The 18690-nt window shown below is 37.7% G+C and overlaps 1 protein-coding gene across 1 annotated transcript in view; it reads left to right on the top strand.

Annotated features, from left to right (window-relative positions):
- Positions 1–18690, top strand: part of tcerg1l (transcription elongation regulator 1 like) — a 602997-nt gene that overhangs the window by 505667 nt on the left and 78640 nt on the right. The window contains exons 11-12 of the mRNA XM_072239775.1: positions 5211–5300; positions 8482–8600. Of these exons, the coding sequence (XP_072095876.1) occupies positions 5211–5300; positions 8482–8600 (209 nt within the window). The remainder of the gene's footprint in view (positions 1–5210; positions 5301–8481; positions 8601–18690) is intronic.

The raw sequence follows: 18690 nt of genomic DNA, 5'->3' as shown, positions 1-18690 counted from the left end.
ATGGTGAGCCACCCAAGATCGAAGACCCAGCACAGGAACAAAATGTTTCATGACATAGAGGATTTAATACAGTTGCATGTATTAGTCTATTTTCATTCAAAGAATCTGAATTTGACTTTCTGCGAGAACTGAATTTGGAGTAACAGAGGTTAATCTGATGAATCTCACTGATTCTAACTAAACAGAAATTTGGTTTTTGTTTGATATCTGAGATTTGGAACCCAAGACATAATGTTGGATTTTGAATTGTTCTTACTCATGTGAATATTTTGTATATATTGCTGATATTTACAAATGAAGCTTACTTCCAGAAGTGTGTGTTTTCCATTCACTGCCTCCTTTCGATGCCTAGAGCTTCTGATGGCCCACTAGCACCTAGTGTAGTATTATGTAATTTGATTTTCTCATAAAGAGTGTGGCGACCAGTCACACAAGACAAGACAAGTGCCACACAGGTGTTACATATTGCAATGCACTGCTGCCACATAACAACAAATTTCATGACATATGCTAATAATATTATGCCTGATTTTGATCCTGATGTTGGTTGACACTTGAGGACATATTTCTATATCTGCCTCAGGGTTGACTAAGTCGAAAGTTTCCTGCTGACTAAGTTCCTGGTGGGAATCAGCAATAAATGCTGGTTCAGTTAACCACGAGGAGAGGGTGAGCAGATTAGCTCGGAGCCCTCTTGTGACATGGTCAGTCATGTTGAGATCAATGGAAACATAGTGCCATTGACTCTTCTGGTACGTTGGATAAACATAGAATCTCCTTGTTCATTAAATATACAAACTAGCATAACTTTGCTGTCGGTAAAGAACTTGTTATCTTCTAGTTCTTTCTCCAGTTCTTTGTTTATCATCTCTGCCATCTCAACTATTAGAACAGCAACACCGAGTTCAAACCTTGGTACGGTGATATCTAGTCTGGGAGCAAGCTTTGCCTTGCCCAAGATGAATCCAGCAGTGAATTCACTGTATCCAGCAGTGTCTGTGACCCTCAGGTATGCAATATCACTAGGTTTGTTTGCCTGCAATCTTCCCTTTCATATAAATTCTACTCTCGCAGAGTATGAAATGTCTTGTGTGCCCATTCTCCAGGACACTAGTCTTAAATCAAGGCAAACTTCAGAATCAGACTCAGGTTTAATATCACTGACATCACTGACGTATGTCGTGAAATGTGTTGTTTTGTGACAGCTGTACATTGCAATACAAAATCATAAAGATACATAAATTACAATGAGACAAGTGTATTGAAGAGAGATTCTTCAATTGCCTTTGGAGAGCCATAGCATTTGTAAACCTGTAGCTGGATAATTAATGTGAACTGCCCTAACCCTTCTTGCATGTTTTATTAGCTCCCCAGCAAGCCACATACAGAGAAGCTCAAGCTCCTCACTAGGTTTGAGACTTCGTCCTTCCTCGGCACTGTGGAAGTTTGACTTTGAGGACAGATAACTGGCAGACTTGTGGTCAATCGTCTTTAATCTTGCTGTGGCTAGGTTTGGATGAGCCAGGTATCAAGCCAAATCTAATGCACCTGTGACTCCTGAAGGAGAGCTTTGTGGAAACTGGTTTGCCAAATGTGTTTCCTGGGATTCGGTCTGTCCATGTCTGTGCAGATGGGATTGGCATCAGTAGCATCTTTGCTGTGGTCGAACCGCAGAAGCGGGGTTGTGGGTTTTTCCTGCTGTAGACCTTGACTGTCAAAACCTGACCTGTGTGAAAGAATTGTTGGCTGAGTGGTGTGAACAGCTTCTCCTTGTAGAGCTGAAGCACTGTACTTTTATAGCCAAAATGTATTTAAACATGTTCTTGAGTAAGATGCATTGTCTGTTGTGATAGCAAAGCATAACTGATTCTGGTGTTAGCGATCACAACTGCCTAAGTTGACTGTGGCTTCATACACATTTACCATTGCTAAGGCAGCCTTTGCTTCATTCTCTTCCTTGAGCACACTTAATGTAGCCTCTATACATGCTCTATCCATGACTACACGTGCTTTTCCCATGTCGACATGCGCTTTTTCCATTTGCATCTCATTTTCACACAGCAAATGCTGCTCTCATTCGTGCTGCTTCACCTTTGGTGTGAGCTCGTGTGGCAGCTATGCTGGTGGTGGTTTCACTTGAGTGTCACAAAGACGTGGGAGATGGGCCGCATTCTGACTTGACGTCCAGGTCTTAACCATCAATATTGCTCAGGTCAGAAGCTGACATTATCATCTACGGCATTCAGGTGTGATGCCAAGTCAGCGTCGTTGAAGACGAGCCATCTTTTCACTCTACTGCCCTCACTGTGATTGTGGACACAGCTATGCAGTGAACTAAATAACTTCTCAAAAATCACCCCAGACAGAAGCTTTCTTCAGGGTTTTTAATGAGATTGTTTTTTACTGTGTAACTGCAGAGTTAAGTAAAATATGTATTAAACTCAATACAGAATTGCCACGTGCCTGAATATACTGATACTGTTGATTATTCTCACAACTGGTGTTAACCAAGATAGTACACATACACAACACTCCATAGCTGTGCAGTCTAAACAAGAGTAAAGTTCTGGCAGTAAGATAAACATAATATTTCCTTCAAAATATATCTAATAAATCTTTATCAATATTTCCCAAAACTTAAGACACACAGATATTGCCGTTTCAAGGGCAAACAAAGAGCAGATGAAGATGTATGCCTTTACATCATGAATATAAACTAATCTGTTCAGGAAATAATTTTTAAAAACCACTTACGTATAGGAAGTGATCTTCATACAAATTAGCTGCACTAGTGTTCCTCTAGAGGCCAGAACACTAACTGTCAGCCTGTTTCTGGAACCTGTGACCTTTATGAACTTAAGGTAACTCGGAGGAAAAATACTCAGTTTACTAGATGTCACAAATTATAGAGTTTTGGAAACAGTCCCCGCAATAAATCGTATGATGAATTAATTGCTGAGAAGAAATCGAATAAAATCTCACTGACAGAAATGTTTTTCTGAGTGAGTGAAGCCAGCTTTCACTAACTCCTTAGCCCAGATGAATTCATCATTCCAGGTGTAATATTCTGTTGACTTTATGAAGGTCAGACTTGTAATCTTTACGCTTTGCACTTGGGGATCTTGGAGGTCAAGGCACTTCGTCCTATTCAAGTTTACAGTATATTAGTTGTTGGATTATGCTGAAGGATTTGATGGTTTGGACAGATTATTTCATAATGTCATTGCCATATTCATGGATGAATTTTGAAATTGAAACTCTGTACTATTTGAACATTAATAATTTACTGTACACCTGCAAATTAATATGAGTATAGTTGGAACTTTAAGAAGGCAAAATTTCTTGACCCACTTCAGATGGTGGAGTGTAAATGTCAATGCACTCCAAATCCTTGCCTTTGAAGGATCAAGATCAAGTTAGCTGATTTCAGTGAGCTGGAATTTAGTGGGAAATGCCAGCAGTTGCACATCAGATTGGTGCAAGAGTAGAACGTAAATTCACTTTAATATAGAGGAATGCCTGTCAGAAACCTAGGTAAATTTAAGACTATTTACATTGTTAAATTAATTGAGATCACTGAAATATTTGGAATTGTTTTAAAGCATTTTCTTTTAACATTCTAAAATTTTAATGATCTTTTAATACTATTTCCATTTTCTATGAATTTCAATTTTTTTAAAATTATTTTTTAAGTTTAGTAATGTTAGGAATATTGACAGTAATCTAAGCCTGAGATTGTAGTTCAGTCAGCTCTCTTCTGACATAGGCTTATTCTAACTCACCCATATGAAGACATTGCTTTGTACAAGGTCCTGACACCATTCAGGCTGTCACCATCCTAAACTGGGACAACTTGTGAAACAAAGTAGCACTGTAGGATTGAAATGAAGTGACATGTAGATGAGCAGCTACCAAGGGTTGCACAGTACCTGCAACAATCTCTGGCTCAGTATTCCAGTAAATGCCCAGTGTAGTATGGTCACTTGAGAGTCAATTAAAAGTAGGAATGGAAATTGACCTTTGAACAAAAAGCACAAGCTAAATAGAAGGTTGTGGCTTTTTCACAGGCAGTTAATACCACCTGTAATATTCTGGAGTGTTTGAGACAAAGAACCAGGTTGGCATTCCTTAGTTGGGATAACTCAATATCATGAAGGTCTTCCTATTAGTCTGGCAACTGACTGCATGCATTATGATACCTTGTCAACTGTAAAAAAAAATCTTTATTCCAGCTTCAATTTGAAGACATGTAAAACTTATGGACTGCACTACTAAATTCAGACAGCCCGGACACTGGTGTTAACATCTGTTTGTGTATTCGGGGAATTAATTACTCCCAATTATTTTCATACCGGCAATATTTGATGAGTTTGATTTAATTTTGGTGATTTGATTGTCAATCTCAAGGCCAGCACTTCCTGCTCATCTCTGGTGGCCTATGAAACTGACTGTCTTACCAGGCCATTTCAGAGGGCATATAAGAGTCAACCATATTAGCTACTATGGAATCATGTCCCAGTGGGTAAGATGGCAGATTTCTTCCCCTGGGGTGGGGGTCAGTTTTGTGTTTTGCAACCAATGTTGCTATTGAAGTACTAACAATCAGTTTTTAAAGTTCTACTAGTTTTGTTTTGAATTTCAAGTCATGAGTTACTGTGATCTGGATCGTGGTTCTGTGCCTCTGATCATTAATGTATCCAGTACACCACTACCATAGCTCATACATGCAGCAAATTTAATTTTATTGCCATAGTTTATTAATGATTTTATTAATGAAACCATCTATTTTCATCAGTCAAACTGTCCAGAGAAATTCCAAAAATCGTAGCAAAAGTACCCCAGCCCAATGTAGTTATTGCATTTGCTGATTCAGGATAGGAATATATCCCAGAATCGTCATCAGGTTAATTTCTCTTCTTCCTCGTGCTGTCAGTGCATCATCCTAGAAGGGTATTATCATCTTGTAACAAAGCTTTACTTCGTGTAATCCTTCAACCGTTAATACTCTGTGAACACCTCACAGGGTGAGTGCCGTTTCCTTGTGTGCCCTGCCTGCTGTATTCCAGAGTGTGTGAAATGAACTGCACTAATAACCTCCCTGAAAACACAGTGTCGCCAAACCTTGATGAATATAAACACTACAGCAATGTGACCACAGTCTAAAGCTCCCTGGTAGACAACACATTAAAAGCTTACATTTATTTCTTTAGGTCTCTGCATTTTCTACTTGGGAAAAGGAGTTGCACAAAATAGTGTTTGACCCACGTTATCTCCTTCTAAATCCTGAGGAACGTAAACAGGTATTTCTTTTTATTAATATTAAATGTGCAGAGCATGTTTCAACAAGTGGGATTAATCTTTAATGAGGAATTACATATTTTATAATGGACATGCTGTATATCCTGCTGGAGCAAGCAGAAGAAGCCCAAGTTCCCTGTGTTTTAAGTAATAGAAACATTTAGATAATAAATCTTCAACTGAACAACATTTGAAACAGAGTATTTTAAAGGGTGTGTATTTTTTTCAGCTGCTGCACTTACTTATTTTTTCTTAAAATTGTGTTATTGTTTCTTTTAAGTAAGCCAGATTGCTAAAATTATTTGAAGCCTACAGTTCCCTGTCTTGTCTAACCAAATGCATCCAAAATGGGGTTTTAAATTATTCAATTCTATATTTAAATCCTTCTTTGGAAAATGACATATTATCTCAAGCATTTGGCTTTCAATTAAAAAAGCATAATTTTCAACAGTGGAGCTGCATGTCACTTACATTTAATTGAAGTATTCTGGAAACCTTTATCTTTTTGCTCAAGCCAAGTGTACCAGACAATGAGAGTTTTTCATCATGAGCAAAAGGAGAGATGGTATTCTTCAATGTGTACTCCTTAATTTGCACTTGCTATGGTAAAGTAATTAAGTATTATTTATTACAGTAGTTACTGTATGATAGGTTTATATTGGAACTGCATTTCCAACCGAAAAGAAGAGAATGCAGAACAGGAAGAGTTTTCATATCTGCTGTATTTATAGCTGATGCATCTTGAGATAAAGCTTCCAGAGAAAAGAAAATATTTATTACTATCATTGCACTGGGGATAATTTCTGAGACACATTACAGCCAGGTTTTGAGATTAACAAAGGGTTGGGTTTGCCGTACACTTATCTTACAGCTAACCCTAGATTTTTCACAGGGCTTTAAGTGGCAACTTTTGCTATCAGCGATATGATTTATAGGGAGTCCACTGCATGAGCAGAAAAAAAATCAACGGAGGCCAGTGAGATTGAAGATTTCTGCACCATGCATTTTCCTGAAGAGAAATGGATGTGGAGTAAACGAGATAAAACCCAGAATAGATAGATTAGTTGTAGGACATCCTTTACAATTTTTTTTCCCTCCAGGATTTTCTGCTAACTGCCAACCAGTGAAAGAATGCAACAACACAGCAAATTGGGGGAAATCGCTCTCCAGCTGCTAATGTGGGCAATTCAGAGATCATGGGGGTTAAACTAAGCAATGGAACATGCCAGGAGGATAGGGATAGTTATCAAGTTGCACACAATGCCTAATTCACCCATGCAAGCTGTCTGATTGCTTGTCTTTGGTCATAGGGCAGCCAGTTGTAGTGCAGATGATGCAGCTGACTCACAGTTCCAGTGCACTGGCTTTTATTCTGTCCTCTGGTGGGACTTACATGTTCTTCATTTGACTATGCGGATTTCCCTGAACTGTTCCAGTTTCCTCCCACATAAATATATATGTAAACATGCTGGTTGCTACTTAAATTAGCTACTGCAAATTAATCCTGATGTATTCCTATAAAATCTCAAGGATTATTAATGGGTATGTGTGAGCAACTACATTAGAAGGGAATAAAATTGATAGATAGGATTGATCTGACCACTGAGCAAGAGTTGATGGGCCAAATGGCCTCATTCTCCATGGTAACGAAATATGATAAAAATGCCTTTGTTAAAACTGGGTTTTTATTACATTGAGCTTCTAATTCATCCAGAACAATCATTCTTTTTGAAGGATTGACTTATCCCATAAAAATAGATGAAGAAATATTACTTAATTATTTGTTGATTTATGAACAGAAATGATGTAAAGGAGAAACAAAAAGATAGGTCTGAGAGAAAGTGAGAGACATATCAAAGACAGAAAGAAAAGGTTGAATACATTTTTTTTCAAAAACTTTCAGATACTACTTAAACTCTGAAGAAATTAGACTTTAAAACTGTACAATTAAAATTTATGGGACCAAATGACAATTTAACCAGAAATAATAATCATTGAATTAAAAATTGATTAACACCTAAATACACCAGTCCTTATGTCTCCTGTCTCTTTAGTGGCTTTCCGCTAAGTAATTCTTGCAACGTCACGCACCCAGTTGAATTTCAAATCCGTTTATAATGAACAGTGATTGTAGCCACACGGGTTATGGAGGATTCAGTCAACAATATACATATTTCAAATTTTAGCTTTATGTGTGTGAACTCTGGAATTTACTGTCAGTAATAGTAATGAACACTGTTAGCCTCATCATTTTTCTCATTATTAAATATATGACAGTGCTTTGATTGAAGTCAATTTATCTGTATTGATTCCCTTCTTTCTACTGTTTTCCTTCATTAATGGTGAATCTGTCATTTTGTTTTATACAATTAATTCAGAATCTATCTAGATATTTATTCTCATAATGGTTTTTCATTTTGCTTGCCACAATGAACTAATTTTTACTTTGAATTTCTGAATACGTGTTAGCACCTGTTTTTCTAACGTTGAATAATTAGATTCTACAACCAAAGAGGAATGTGCTTGATACAAAATTCCAAATCACATATCAAAGTGACAATATTAATGTTGATATACCCTATATAGATACTGCATTTTAATGTTTTTATATTTAATTAATTTAAGTTTAATTTTAACCACTTAAGGAAGTAGAAAGTAAAAGGTTCACCCACCCTGCAGTTAGCCATTTCCAGTCATTTGCTTCCTGATGTCTCAATGCCCACATACAGGATACAGAACTGGTGAAGGCCATAAAGAACATTAAACCACATTGTAAGCAGCATATCCATTAATAATGAGTAATGTCAAGAACAGTTAATTTTCCATTATCTGTATATTGTTTTTGGCTTATAAACCTTTTATTTAAAATGATAGCCTTCATCTTTTTTCTTTGCTTTTAGTTTCCATTGTAGGGTGTCATTAACATACACTGCCTGAACCTTTCAAAATATATATAAATATATAAGATCTATAGCATTCCAAGAGCTATTAAATAAATAGATTATTTATATTTCCTAGTAAATAGCATAAGAGATAAAATTGGTTCCTACAACTGGCATATATGATAAATGATTGTTTTAATAGCACCATAAATCATTAAAGTTTTTCTTTTGAAATGAATTATAATGGAATTGAAAACAATATCTATTATGCAACTCATGCTACAATGCTTTTAAATTAAAGATTTTTGAACAATTTATCAAAGCAAGAATAAAAGAAGAATATAAAGAGAAAAAGTGTAAACTACTCCAGGCCAAAGAAGAATTTAGAAAACTCCTAGAAGAATCCAAACTTACGCCCAGGTATGTTATTTCTAATGATGTAGGTAGACCAGGTGCAGATCTGTTCTCATAAAGACAAGTTTGTGTCCCTGTCCTGAATGATGCTACTTTGTTTTATTAAGTTGATTAATAGCTTGGTTTAAGAGAAATTAAGGTGACATCTGGCAAGATGAGCGGAGAAGCATGGTAGTGATATATCTATTCGGTAGCAATGTTCTTTCTAAGGTGTGCATTTGTGTGCGTGCACACATCTTTTGCTTCTAGTGCACAAAGGAATTTAAACCTCACACTAAAGGTTGTCACCCTCTACCTCATTGGCATGTTAAGTATATTTCACGATCAGACATAATCACATTTCCTTTGCTGGTTTCTGATGTGGACGGTGTTGACAAAGTGGAGTTTGTGATGATTTGTCTGCAGAGTTTATACTGTCTTTATTGAAGGAATTATTAAGTGTTGATGTCATTGTGCAAAATTTCACAGCACATGATTTTTGCACACACTGGTTATTACATATTTGAGGTAACATTGCTCAGTTGCCACTTTATTAGGTACAGGAGTGAAACCCAGTGTAGTCTTCTGCTGCCATAGCCCATCCACTTCGAAGTCGGACGTGTTGTGCGTTCAGTGATGCATTTCTGGACACCATGTTACAAAGCGTGATTATTTGAGCTTCTGCTACCTTCGCGTTATAGGCTAGTTAGCCTGACCCTAGTGATTGGGACAATGTTGGAGTCAATTATTAAGGATAAGTTTTCGGGGTACTTGGAGGCAGATGACAAAATAGGCCAAAGTCAGCAAGGTTCCCTGACGAGAAAATCTTGCCTGACAAATCTGTTCTAATTCATTGAGAAGATAACGAGCAGAATAGACAAAGGAGAATTGTTGGACATTGTGTACTTGAATTTTCAGAAGGCTTTTGACAAGGTGCCGCACATGAGGATGCCTAGCAAGATAAGAGTCCATGGTGTTACAAGAAAGATACTAGTATAGATAGAGTATTGGCTGACCAGCAGGAGGCACAGAGTGGAAATAAAGGAGCCTTTTCTGATTGGCTGCTGCTGACTGGTGGTGTCTGTAGGGGTCTGTGTTAGGATTGCTTTTTACGTTGTACGTCAATGATTTGAATGACAGAATCGATGACTTTGTAGCCAAGTTTGTGAAAAATATGAAGATAGGTGGAGGGGCAGGTACTATTGAGGAAGCCAGGAAGTTGCAGAAGAACATAGACAGACTAGGAGAATGGGCAGATGGAACACTGTATCGCGAAGTGTATGGTCATGCACATTGGTAGAAGGAATAATACCTTAGCCTATTTTCTAAATGGGGAGAAAATTCAAAAATCTGAGGTGCATAGGGACTTAGGAGTCCTCGTGCAGCATTCGCTAAAAGTTAACTTGCAGGTTGAGTCAGTGATGAGGAAGACACACACAATGTTAGCATTCATTTTGAGAGGACTAGAAGGTGGACAAGGATGTAATGCCGAGGCTTTTTAAGGCACTGGCCAGACAGAACTTGAAGTATTGTGGGTAGTTTATTCAAGAAAGGATGTGCTGGCATTGGGGCAAGTTTAATGGAGGTACACGAAAATGATAAACAAGAGAAAATCCGAACAACACAGTCCTGCTGAAGGGTTTCAGCCTGAAATGTCAACTGTACTTTTTTCCATAGATGCTGCCTGGCCTGTTGAGTTCCTCCAGCATTTTGTGTGTGTTACACGAAAATGTTTCTGGGAATGAAAAGCTCATCATGAGAGGAGCGGTTGGTGACTCTGGGTCTGTACTTGCTGGAATTTAGAAGAGCGGGTGGGGGGGAAATCTCATTGAAACCTATCAAATGTTGAACCCATCTATAGAGTAGATATGAAGAGGATATTTCTTATAGTGGGGGAGTCTAGGACCAGCGAGCACAACCGCAGAACAGAAGAGCATCTATTTAGAACAGGGATGAGAAGGAGTTTCTTCAGGCAGAGGATGCTGAATCTGTGGAATTTGTTGCCACAGGTGGCTGTGGAGTCCAGGTCATCGGGTTGATAGGTTCGTAATTACTCAGGACGTGAAAGGCTATGCGGAGAAGGCAGGGGAATGGGGTTGAGAGGGAAATGGATCACCCGTGATCAAATGGTGGAGCAGACTCAATGGACCAAATGGCCTAATTCTGCTCCTATGTCTTATGGTTTTCCTATCAGCTTGAGGCAATTCTCCTCTGACCTCTGTCATTAAGGCATTTTTGCCCACCAAATTGCCGTTTACTCATTTGTTTTTCTTTTATTTCTCACTCTATTCTCTGTAAACTCTGGAGTGCATAAAAATCCTGAGTTTTGGGATACTCAAACCTCTCTGACTGGCACAAAGAATTATTCCACAGTCAAAGTCACTTAGATCATTTTTCTTCCCCTTCTGATGTTTGCTATGTTGTTCTGAAATAATATAGGACCATTTTAATGCCATACATTTTGACTTTAGTTGCACATGTTATATGGAAGTTAACATCTAGCTTTCACCAAGTTGGGGAATTAAAAAAAAATTCTCTGTAGTTTAATTTGAGAAGCTGGGAGAAGCCAGACTTAGATGGCATAGTACTGGAAAGGAGGATATAATTGCAATATGAATGAAACTGTACCGCAGCATAAAAGCCAAGACCAACAGGCTCCGGGACAGCTTCTTCCACCAAGCCATCAGACTGATTAACTCACGCTGATTTAAGCGTATTTCTATGTTACATTGACTGCTCTATTTGTTATAAATCATTATAAATTACCATGATTGCACATTTAGACGGAGATGTAACATGAAGATTTTTACTCCTCATGTATGTGAAGGATGTAAGAAAAAAAGTCAATTCAATTGTTAAGGTAATTGCTATGGTATATTTAGATATACACCCAGTGGCCACTTTAATAGATAGACTTTTACACCTGTTCTTTAATGCAAATATCCAGTTAGCCAAACATATGTCAACAACTCAATGCAGACATGGTCAAAAGGTTCAGTTGTTGCTCGGAACAAACATCAGAATGGGGAAGAAATGTGATCTAAGTGACTTTGACCATGGAATGTTTGTTGTGCAAGACAGTGGCTTGTGTATCTCAGAAACTGCTGATCTCCTGGTATTTTTACACACAACAGTATCTAGATTTTGCAGAGATTGGTGTGAAAACAAAAAAAAAAGCATCCAGTGAGCAGCAATTCTGTGGGCAAAAATGCCTTATTAATGATAGTGGTCAGAGGAAAATGGCCAGGCTGGTTCAAAATGGCAGGAAGGTGACAGTAACACAAATAATCACACATTACAACAGTGATGTGTAGACTAGCATCTCTGAATGCACAACGTATTAAACCTTGAAGTAGATGGGCTACAGCAGCAGAAGACCACAAATATACACCCAGTGACCACTTTATTAGTACAGTACGTATCTAATAATGTGGACACTGAGTGTAAAATTTGAGTACTCATAGGTAACAAAATCAAGAATAAAAGTTCAAAGATAGAACCATTTTAATAGCAATGTCCGGGAAGGTAATGGTAAGCTGGTGCATATCCTCACTGAAAATTAAAATTACAGTATAAACACAGCAGAGCTATCCCAATTTTTGCAGTCAGCAGTGAAGAGTCTACTCTTGAGAGTGACCTTGAAGTAAGCTGTCTACAAAGATCAAGTGATCTCTGTGGCATGGCCTTCCTTTTACCCAACATCAGTTGCTTCAGGCAGCACTTCCAGATCCTCATGCCTAGCAGCAATAATCTCATCAAGTTAGTTGAGCAGCCGCTCATTTGGAAAGATTCTCACTGGCATCAAACCTTGAAATAAAATGCGCCATTTTAAATTGCAATATTAAGAATATTTAGGTTCAAAAATAATAAATTATGGCTCACAAAACAAAATATCAGGTGGTTATTATTATTATTATTCATTATACATTGAAATATCTTAAGGCGAATATAATTTACACAAAAATCTTTATTTTCTCTCAGAACAAATGATTTGGTCCTAATACCTCAATAAACGATTGAAAATTCACGAACATCCAGTACAACAATGCATAATATTTCCAGAGATTTTACAGCAACTATTGTTTGTAAATTCCTGAAGCTTTTGTCTATATACTTATTCCTCGTGACAATGCTCAGAACAAAATGATGTCCTGTGAAGGAGCATGGAATTATTTATATCCACGCTTTCATTTCCATTTTTACCTTTCTGAATACATCTTCTATAAATTGCTGACAATGTTGATGTTGAATACCAAAAGTTTTAACAATATGCGAGCTGCAAATTCTGGGTTATTGGCAGGGTTATTGCATCATTAGATTAATTGTATTCAGTGTGTTATGATAATGTAAGTATTCATTTATGTGTAAAATGGTAATCAATAAACTAATTCCCTATCCCTATTGCATTCAAGTATACCTAATGTAAAACTACCAGTTGATTTGAAGACTAGTGGCTGACAAATGTATTCACAAGGAAGATTGTTAATTATTGAGATTCATTGAAGGAGCACTTTGAATTAATTGCTTCTTGATATGACTTTGATTTACTCGTATTTCAAACTTTTGTCTTTAGGGAAAATAACTAAAGTATATATGATAATATTTCCATATGGAATTATAGAATAGTTATATCACTGAAGGAGGCCATGAAGCCTGTAAATTTCAGTGTCACCATTTAAGAGCAATGCAACTAGACCACTCCATCTTCTGCCCTTCAAACCACTAACAATTCTTTTGGACACTTAAGTGGATCTGTTCTGAACTTTACAATTTGATTTCTCTCCCACACTATTCTTGCAATGTGTAAAAAAAAAACTTCATGCTATTTTTGGTCATTTGCCTCATCACCTTTCTTCTCTATTTTCTAGTTCTTGTTGCCTCTGCCAATTGGTAAATCTCTTCAGAAACTTGACTTGAGATACACAGAACTAAAGCAAATACTCCAGGTGTAGCTAAGTAGCCATTTTGTCATGACCTTGTCTTGTACTTGACACTGCTGTTTTTAAACCCCAAAATCAAGTATGTTTTATACATATGAATAAGTTAGTTACTGCCTGTTAAGCCACTGGCATTTAGGATGGCAATGAATGTCCACCATCTTTATCTGTCCTTGGCCATCTTTCCTATTTTGCCCCAGGTGTGGTTTAGAGTCCTCATTTCTGCCTCTATGTTATGGCACCAAGTTGTCTTTGGTCTCCCATGATTCCTCTGCCCTTCAGGGGTAAAAAGAAGTTCTGTCTAGATGATGGAGTTGTCCTTTCTTCTCATTACCTGCCCAATCCATCTCCAGAATTTCCTCATGATAATGTTGACCATGTCCTCTTGATGACACTAAAAGAGCAAGCTGTGGTTGGAGATGTTGTGTCTTGTGGAATGACAACAGATTGGCAAGATCATTCTGTGTTGTGCACTAGAATTCTGACCAGTACGAGAATGTGGAAGGAACACAGCTCTGGTACTGTTTGACCTTGGTTTGGATGCTGTACTTCTCAGTATGAATAAGGAGCAAGATTATCCCACATCTCCTCAAATCAGTTCGCTAGTCAATGAGGCTGATCTTATCGTAACCTCAACTCCATTGTTCTGTGAATTCCTTTGCTTATTAAAAATCCATCTATCTCTTTCTTAAAACTATATGAAAACTTTACTTTCAACATCTTTTGAGGAAGGGATGATATCCTCTGAGAAAAAAAGTGTGGGAAACTGGTTCACTTTAAACAAATACCTCTTATTCTGTATTTCCCACAAGAAGAAACATCCCCTTCACATCCTCTCTATCAAGATCCCTCAGGCATTTTCAAGTAAGTTTCTCATCAATTTTTAACCATTTTTTTTTAAACGTGTGACTTCCAACAAATTATGCACATATATGCCCCCAGGTTTCAGTATCCTTGTACCTCTTTTAGAATAATGCCCTTGTTCATACTGTCTCTTTTCATTATTCCCACGAAAATGTAACACTTGACAATTCTCAGCATTAAATTTCATCAATCACCTATTCCACCAGCCTCTCTGTATCTCCTTGAAATCTGTTACCATCTACCTTACAGTTCACTATTCAGAGTTTTCAAAGTTCAAAGTAAATTTATTATCATATGTCACTATACAATCCTACGAATTATTTTCTTGTGGGCATACTAAACAAATCCATAATGAAATAGTAACCATAACAGAATCAATGAAAGATTGCACCATCTTGGACATTCAGCCAGTGTGCAAAAGACAACAAACTGCGCAAATAAAAATTGAAAGAAATAATAATAAATAAACACTAAATAACAAGAATTTGAGAGGAAGAGTCCTTGAAAGTGAGTCCATTGGCTGTGGGAACATTTCACTGATGGGACAAGTGAAGTTGAGTGAAGTTTTCCTCTTTGGTTCAAGAGTCTGATGTTGAGGGGTAACAGTTGTTCCTGAGCTTGGCGGTGTAGGTCCTGGGGCTCCTGTACTTTCTTCCTGATGGCTGCAGTGAGAAAAGAGCATGTCTTGGGCGGTGGGGGTCCCCGGTGATGGATGCTGCTTTACTGCGACAACACTTCATGTGGATGTGCTCAATGGTGGGGCGGGTTTTACCCCTCCTGAACTGGGCTGTATCCACTACTTTTTGTAGTATCTATAAATTTAGAAATTGTGCTGAGTCCAAATCATTAATACGAGATGTGGCCCTTTGAACTGACACCTCTCGAACACTGCTTTACACTTCCTTCCACTTAGAAAAACTTGTATTTTCTGTTTTTGATAATTAACTTGTTTACTGTCTATTCCAATTCAGCCAGATTTATCCCATGCCCTTTAAATGTATAACATTCTGAAAAATAATAACATTTTTGTACCTGAGGTGTTTGCATAAAAGTATCCAGTATTACTTCACTGCATGAAGAATTTGTGCTTAAAGGAACAACAAAACAACAGTATAATTTTGTTATGTGTTGCAAATCTTTAATCCTCAGGGTTTCATTTTTCTCAATAAAATGTAATTGTAAATGCAGAACATCCAATGAAAACGAAAAAATTGGTTACTTTCCCTTCAGGTTTTGTTATCGTTTGATCCCAAGGCACCATATTTTCAATGGCTGAAGTATTCCTGCCTTGTAATTTTGCAGAATTTTGCAAGTACACTATTGTTCATCACGCTATTTGATTTGAGAGTATTTTGCTTGCTGATAATAAATTGTACATTATATTACATTCAGAATACAACTTGGCAAATGCTTGTAAGTAATTCCTTACAGCATTGGAGTTTAATATATTAGACTTGCACTCCTAGACCTTGTATTTCTCGACTCATTCCTCCTTCCCTCTCTCTTATGGTCCACTCTCCTTTCCTATCAGATTCCTTCCTTTCCAGCCCATTATTTTTCCTAGCCACGTGGCCCACCTTCTAGTTATCCTTCTTTCACTCCCCCCATCTTTTTATTCCGGCATCTTCCCCCTTCCTTTTTCAACCTGAAGAAACGTTGACTGTTTATTCATTTCCATAGATGCTGCCTGACTTGCTGAGTTTCTCTAGCATTTTGTGTGCATTGCTTTGGATTTCCAGCATCTACAGACTTCCTTGTGTTCATGATTTCTAGACCTGCTGTTCAGATTAGTGAAATAAAATATGTTCTCTTGTCATAGGGATGGAATATTTTGGAAACTTTTGCCCAGTTGTTTAATGGGTATTAACCCATACAGGGAATCTAATCAGCAAATCAAGGAATCAGCAAAATGACTTTTGCATAAAAGCAAGATCCATTCTGGCACAAGTTGAAGGAAAGTGACATGTTATATATGGTTTGCAAAGTGCTTGATAATGTCATGATATAGCTTAAACAAAAAATTGTTCATAAAGAACTGTAAGTAATAAATTCATAAATAAAGCAAACCATTCACTTTATGGGCTGTTGATTTGCATTAACACATACACTCAGAGGCCACTTTTGTTAGGTGCATGTTAGGGAAATTAATTTGCTGAAGATTCATTTAGAGTTGGTCACTATAAATTGGACGCAGACTTCGAAGTGATGAGAGAATACCTTTAATCATGAATAAGAGAAGAATGACTCACTAACGATGCAATCATAAAGTCTTCCAAAGAACAATAGTCACAGCCTTTTTTATATATGCACACAGAAAGTCAATTACATCAAAGTTTAAGAAATGTCAAAACTGTGCATCTTATCAATTCCCTCGAAAATGCCAGAGACAGTCGCTTTCAGCCCACAACACACAGAGAGAGGTTGTTAGAACACCCTTGAAACGAAGATAGATTATTGCAAGCATGCTGAGAACCCAGGCCAAATGGTGAGTCTTTATTTACGATATAAGGAAGATCCATTAAATCCTTAGATCCCCTCAGTCATTAAAATACAAAGGTACAATTTGATTTATGTGTTAGTACCTGACAGGTGAAGGAAAACCAGACAAACTTTTAGCTGCCAGAAACCTGACAGCCCACAGCGTCCTTGGAACATTTATGACCTTCACGTCCTTTGTCTTGTATGTACAGCTGTGTTATGCACTGAGGCCAACACCAGGCATATTGCTAATTAAAGGCTGTTAAGAACTCACATATTTCAACCCTTTATTCAGAATTTTCTTCCACAGCACACCTGTACACCTGTTTGTTAATGGAAATATCTCATCACCCAATCATATGGTAGGAACTCAATAAATCAAAGTATGCGGACATGGTCAAGTGGTTCAGTTGTTGTTCAGACCAAATATCACAATGGGGAAGATATGTGATCCAGTGATTAAATGGAATGATTGTTGGTGCTAGACGGAGTGGTTTGGGTATCTCAGGAACTGCTGATCTCCTGGGATTTTCACACACAGCTGTCTTTAAAGTTTACAAAGGATGGTGTGTAAAACAAATAAAAGCATCCTGTGTGTGGCAGTTCTGTAGGCAAAAACGCCCCGTCAATAAGAGAGGTTAAAGGAGAATGGCCAGACTGGTTCAAGCTGATACTTCCTGCTCTATCAACCCAAGAATGCAAAGATGTCAGATACAGTTTTAGTCGGGCATGGTTTGTGACAGTGAACAAAAATAATGTTTATTGTTGTCCCAATGTTTTATTGAGGAATTCTCTGTTTCTTCTGTGCTGTGTGTGGGACAAGCACTCTAGAAAATGAGAGACAAAGGAGGACAGAAACATACTGGTGAGACTGAACTGGGTCAACCAAATTACATGTGAAAACTCAGTATATTTAGCTAATGATGCTGAGGGCTGCATTGTAGAAATGAAGAAGAGGGATCAGTATTGTTGGGAAAGCATGAAAGGTTGCAGTGACAGTCAGGGATCAGAAGTGACTGCAGTGATTCTCTGGCTATGACTTGATAGATAAGAATTCGGTTTTTTTTTGCAACGGGGGTTTGTTATTGATGTTCTTGTTGCTGTTTGTGTGATATGTTTTTTACATGAGGGGACGGTTTGGGGTTTAATATCCGTGTTGCTGTCTGCACGATTTGATTTTTGCACATGGGGGTTTATGTTCTTGTTGCTGTTTGCACTCCTTTTTTGCACATGGGAGGTTGACGCTTTTCTTTGAATGGATTCCATTGTTTTCTTTGTTTTGTGGCTGTCTGTAGAAGATGAATCTCAGATACATACTTACTTTGTATATCTGTATACATACTTTGATAATAAATGTACCTTGAACCTTAAAGCCAACCAAGTGCAGTCAGTGCATCGAGATGGCAGTGGACAGGATTTAGCATTCCTAAGATGTCCGAAAGCATTCAATGGCTGATTATCTATTTTTGAATTGAATTTTAATTTGCACAAAACAAGAGCCTTCAAAAGGACGCTGAGATAAATGACCAAATTATTTGTTTTGAAGTCCAAGTCTAAATGATATGTTTCCTCTGTTCTTTATATAATGCCAAAGGATGATCCAGCATAAATGGCTCAAATGTCCATGAGGACCACAATCATTTTGTGGTTTGGAGGCTTGTGTGCCTTAATGACCTGAAGAGCTATGTTGGCTGGAGTTGGGGCTCTTGTTAGGGTCATCCATGCCAAACAGGTCAAAGGGTAGAGGCCAGACTAAGAGTGGTCCATCGGTCCTCCAGGTCTGAGGATTCAGCTCAGGGATAACAACCCTGGCTGGTCAAACTAAACTGTTAAGGTAA

This window comes from Mobula birostris, chromosome 21 (assembly GCF_030028105.1).
Source record: "Mobula birostris isolate sMobBir1 chromosome 21, sMobBir1.hap1, whole genome shotgun sequence".
Taxonomy (NCBI): Eukaryota; Metazoa; Chordata; class Chondrichthyes; order Myliobatiformes; family Myliobatidae; genus Mobula; species Mobula birostris.
Note: the sequence above shows the minus strand (reverse complement) of the source record. Positions and strands in the feature narration are given on the sequence as shown.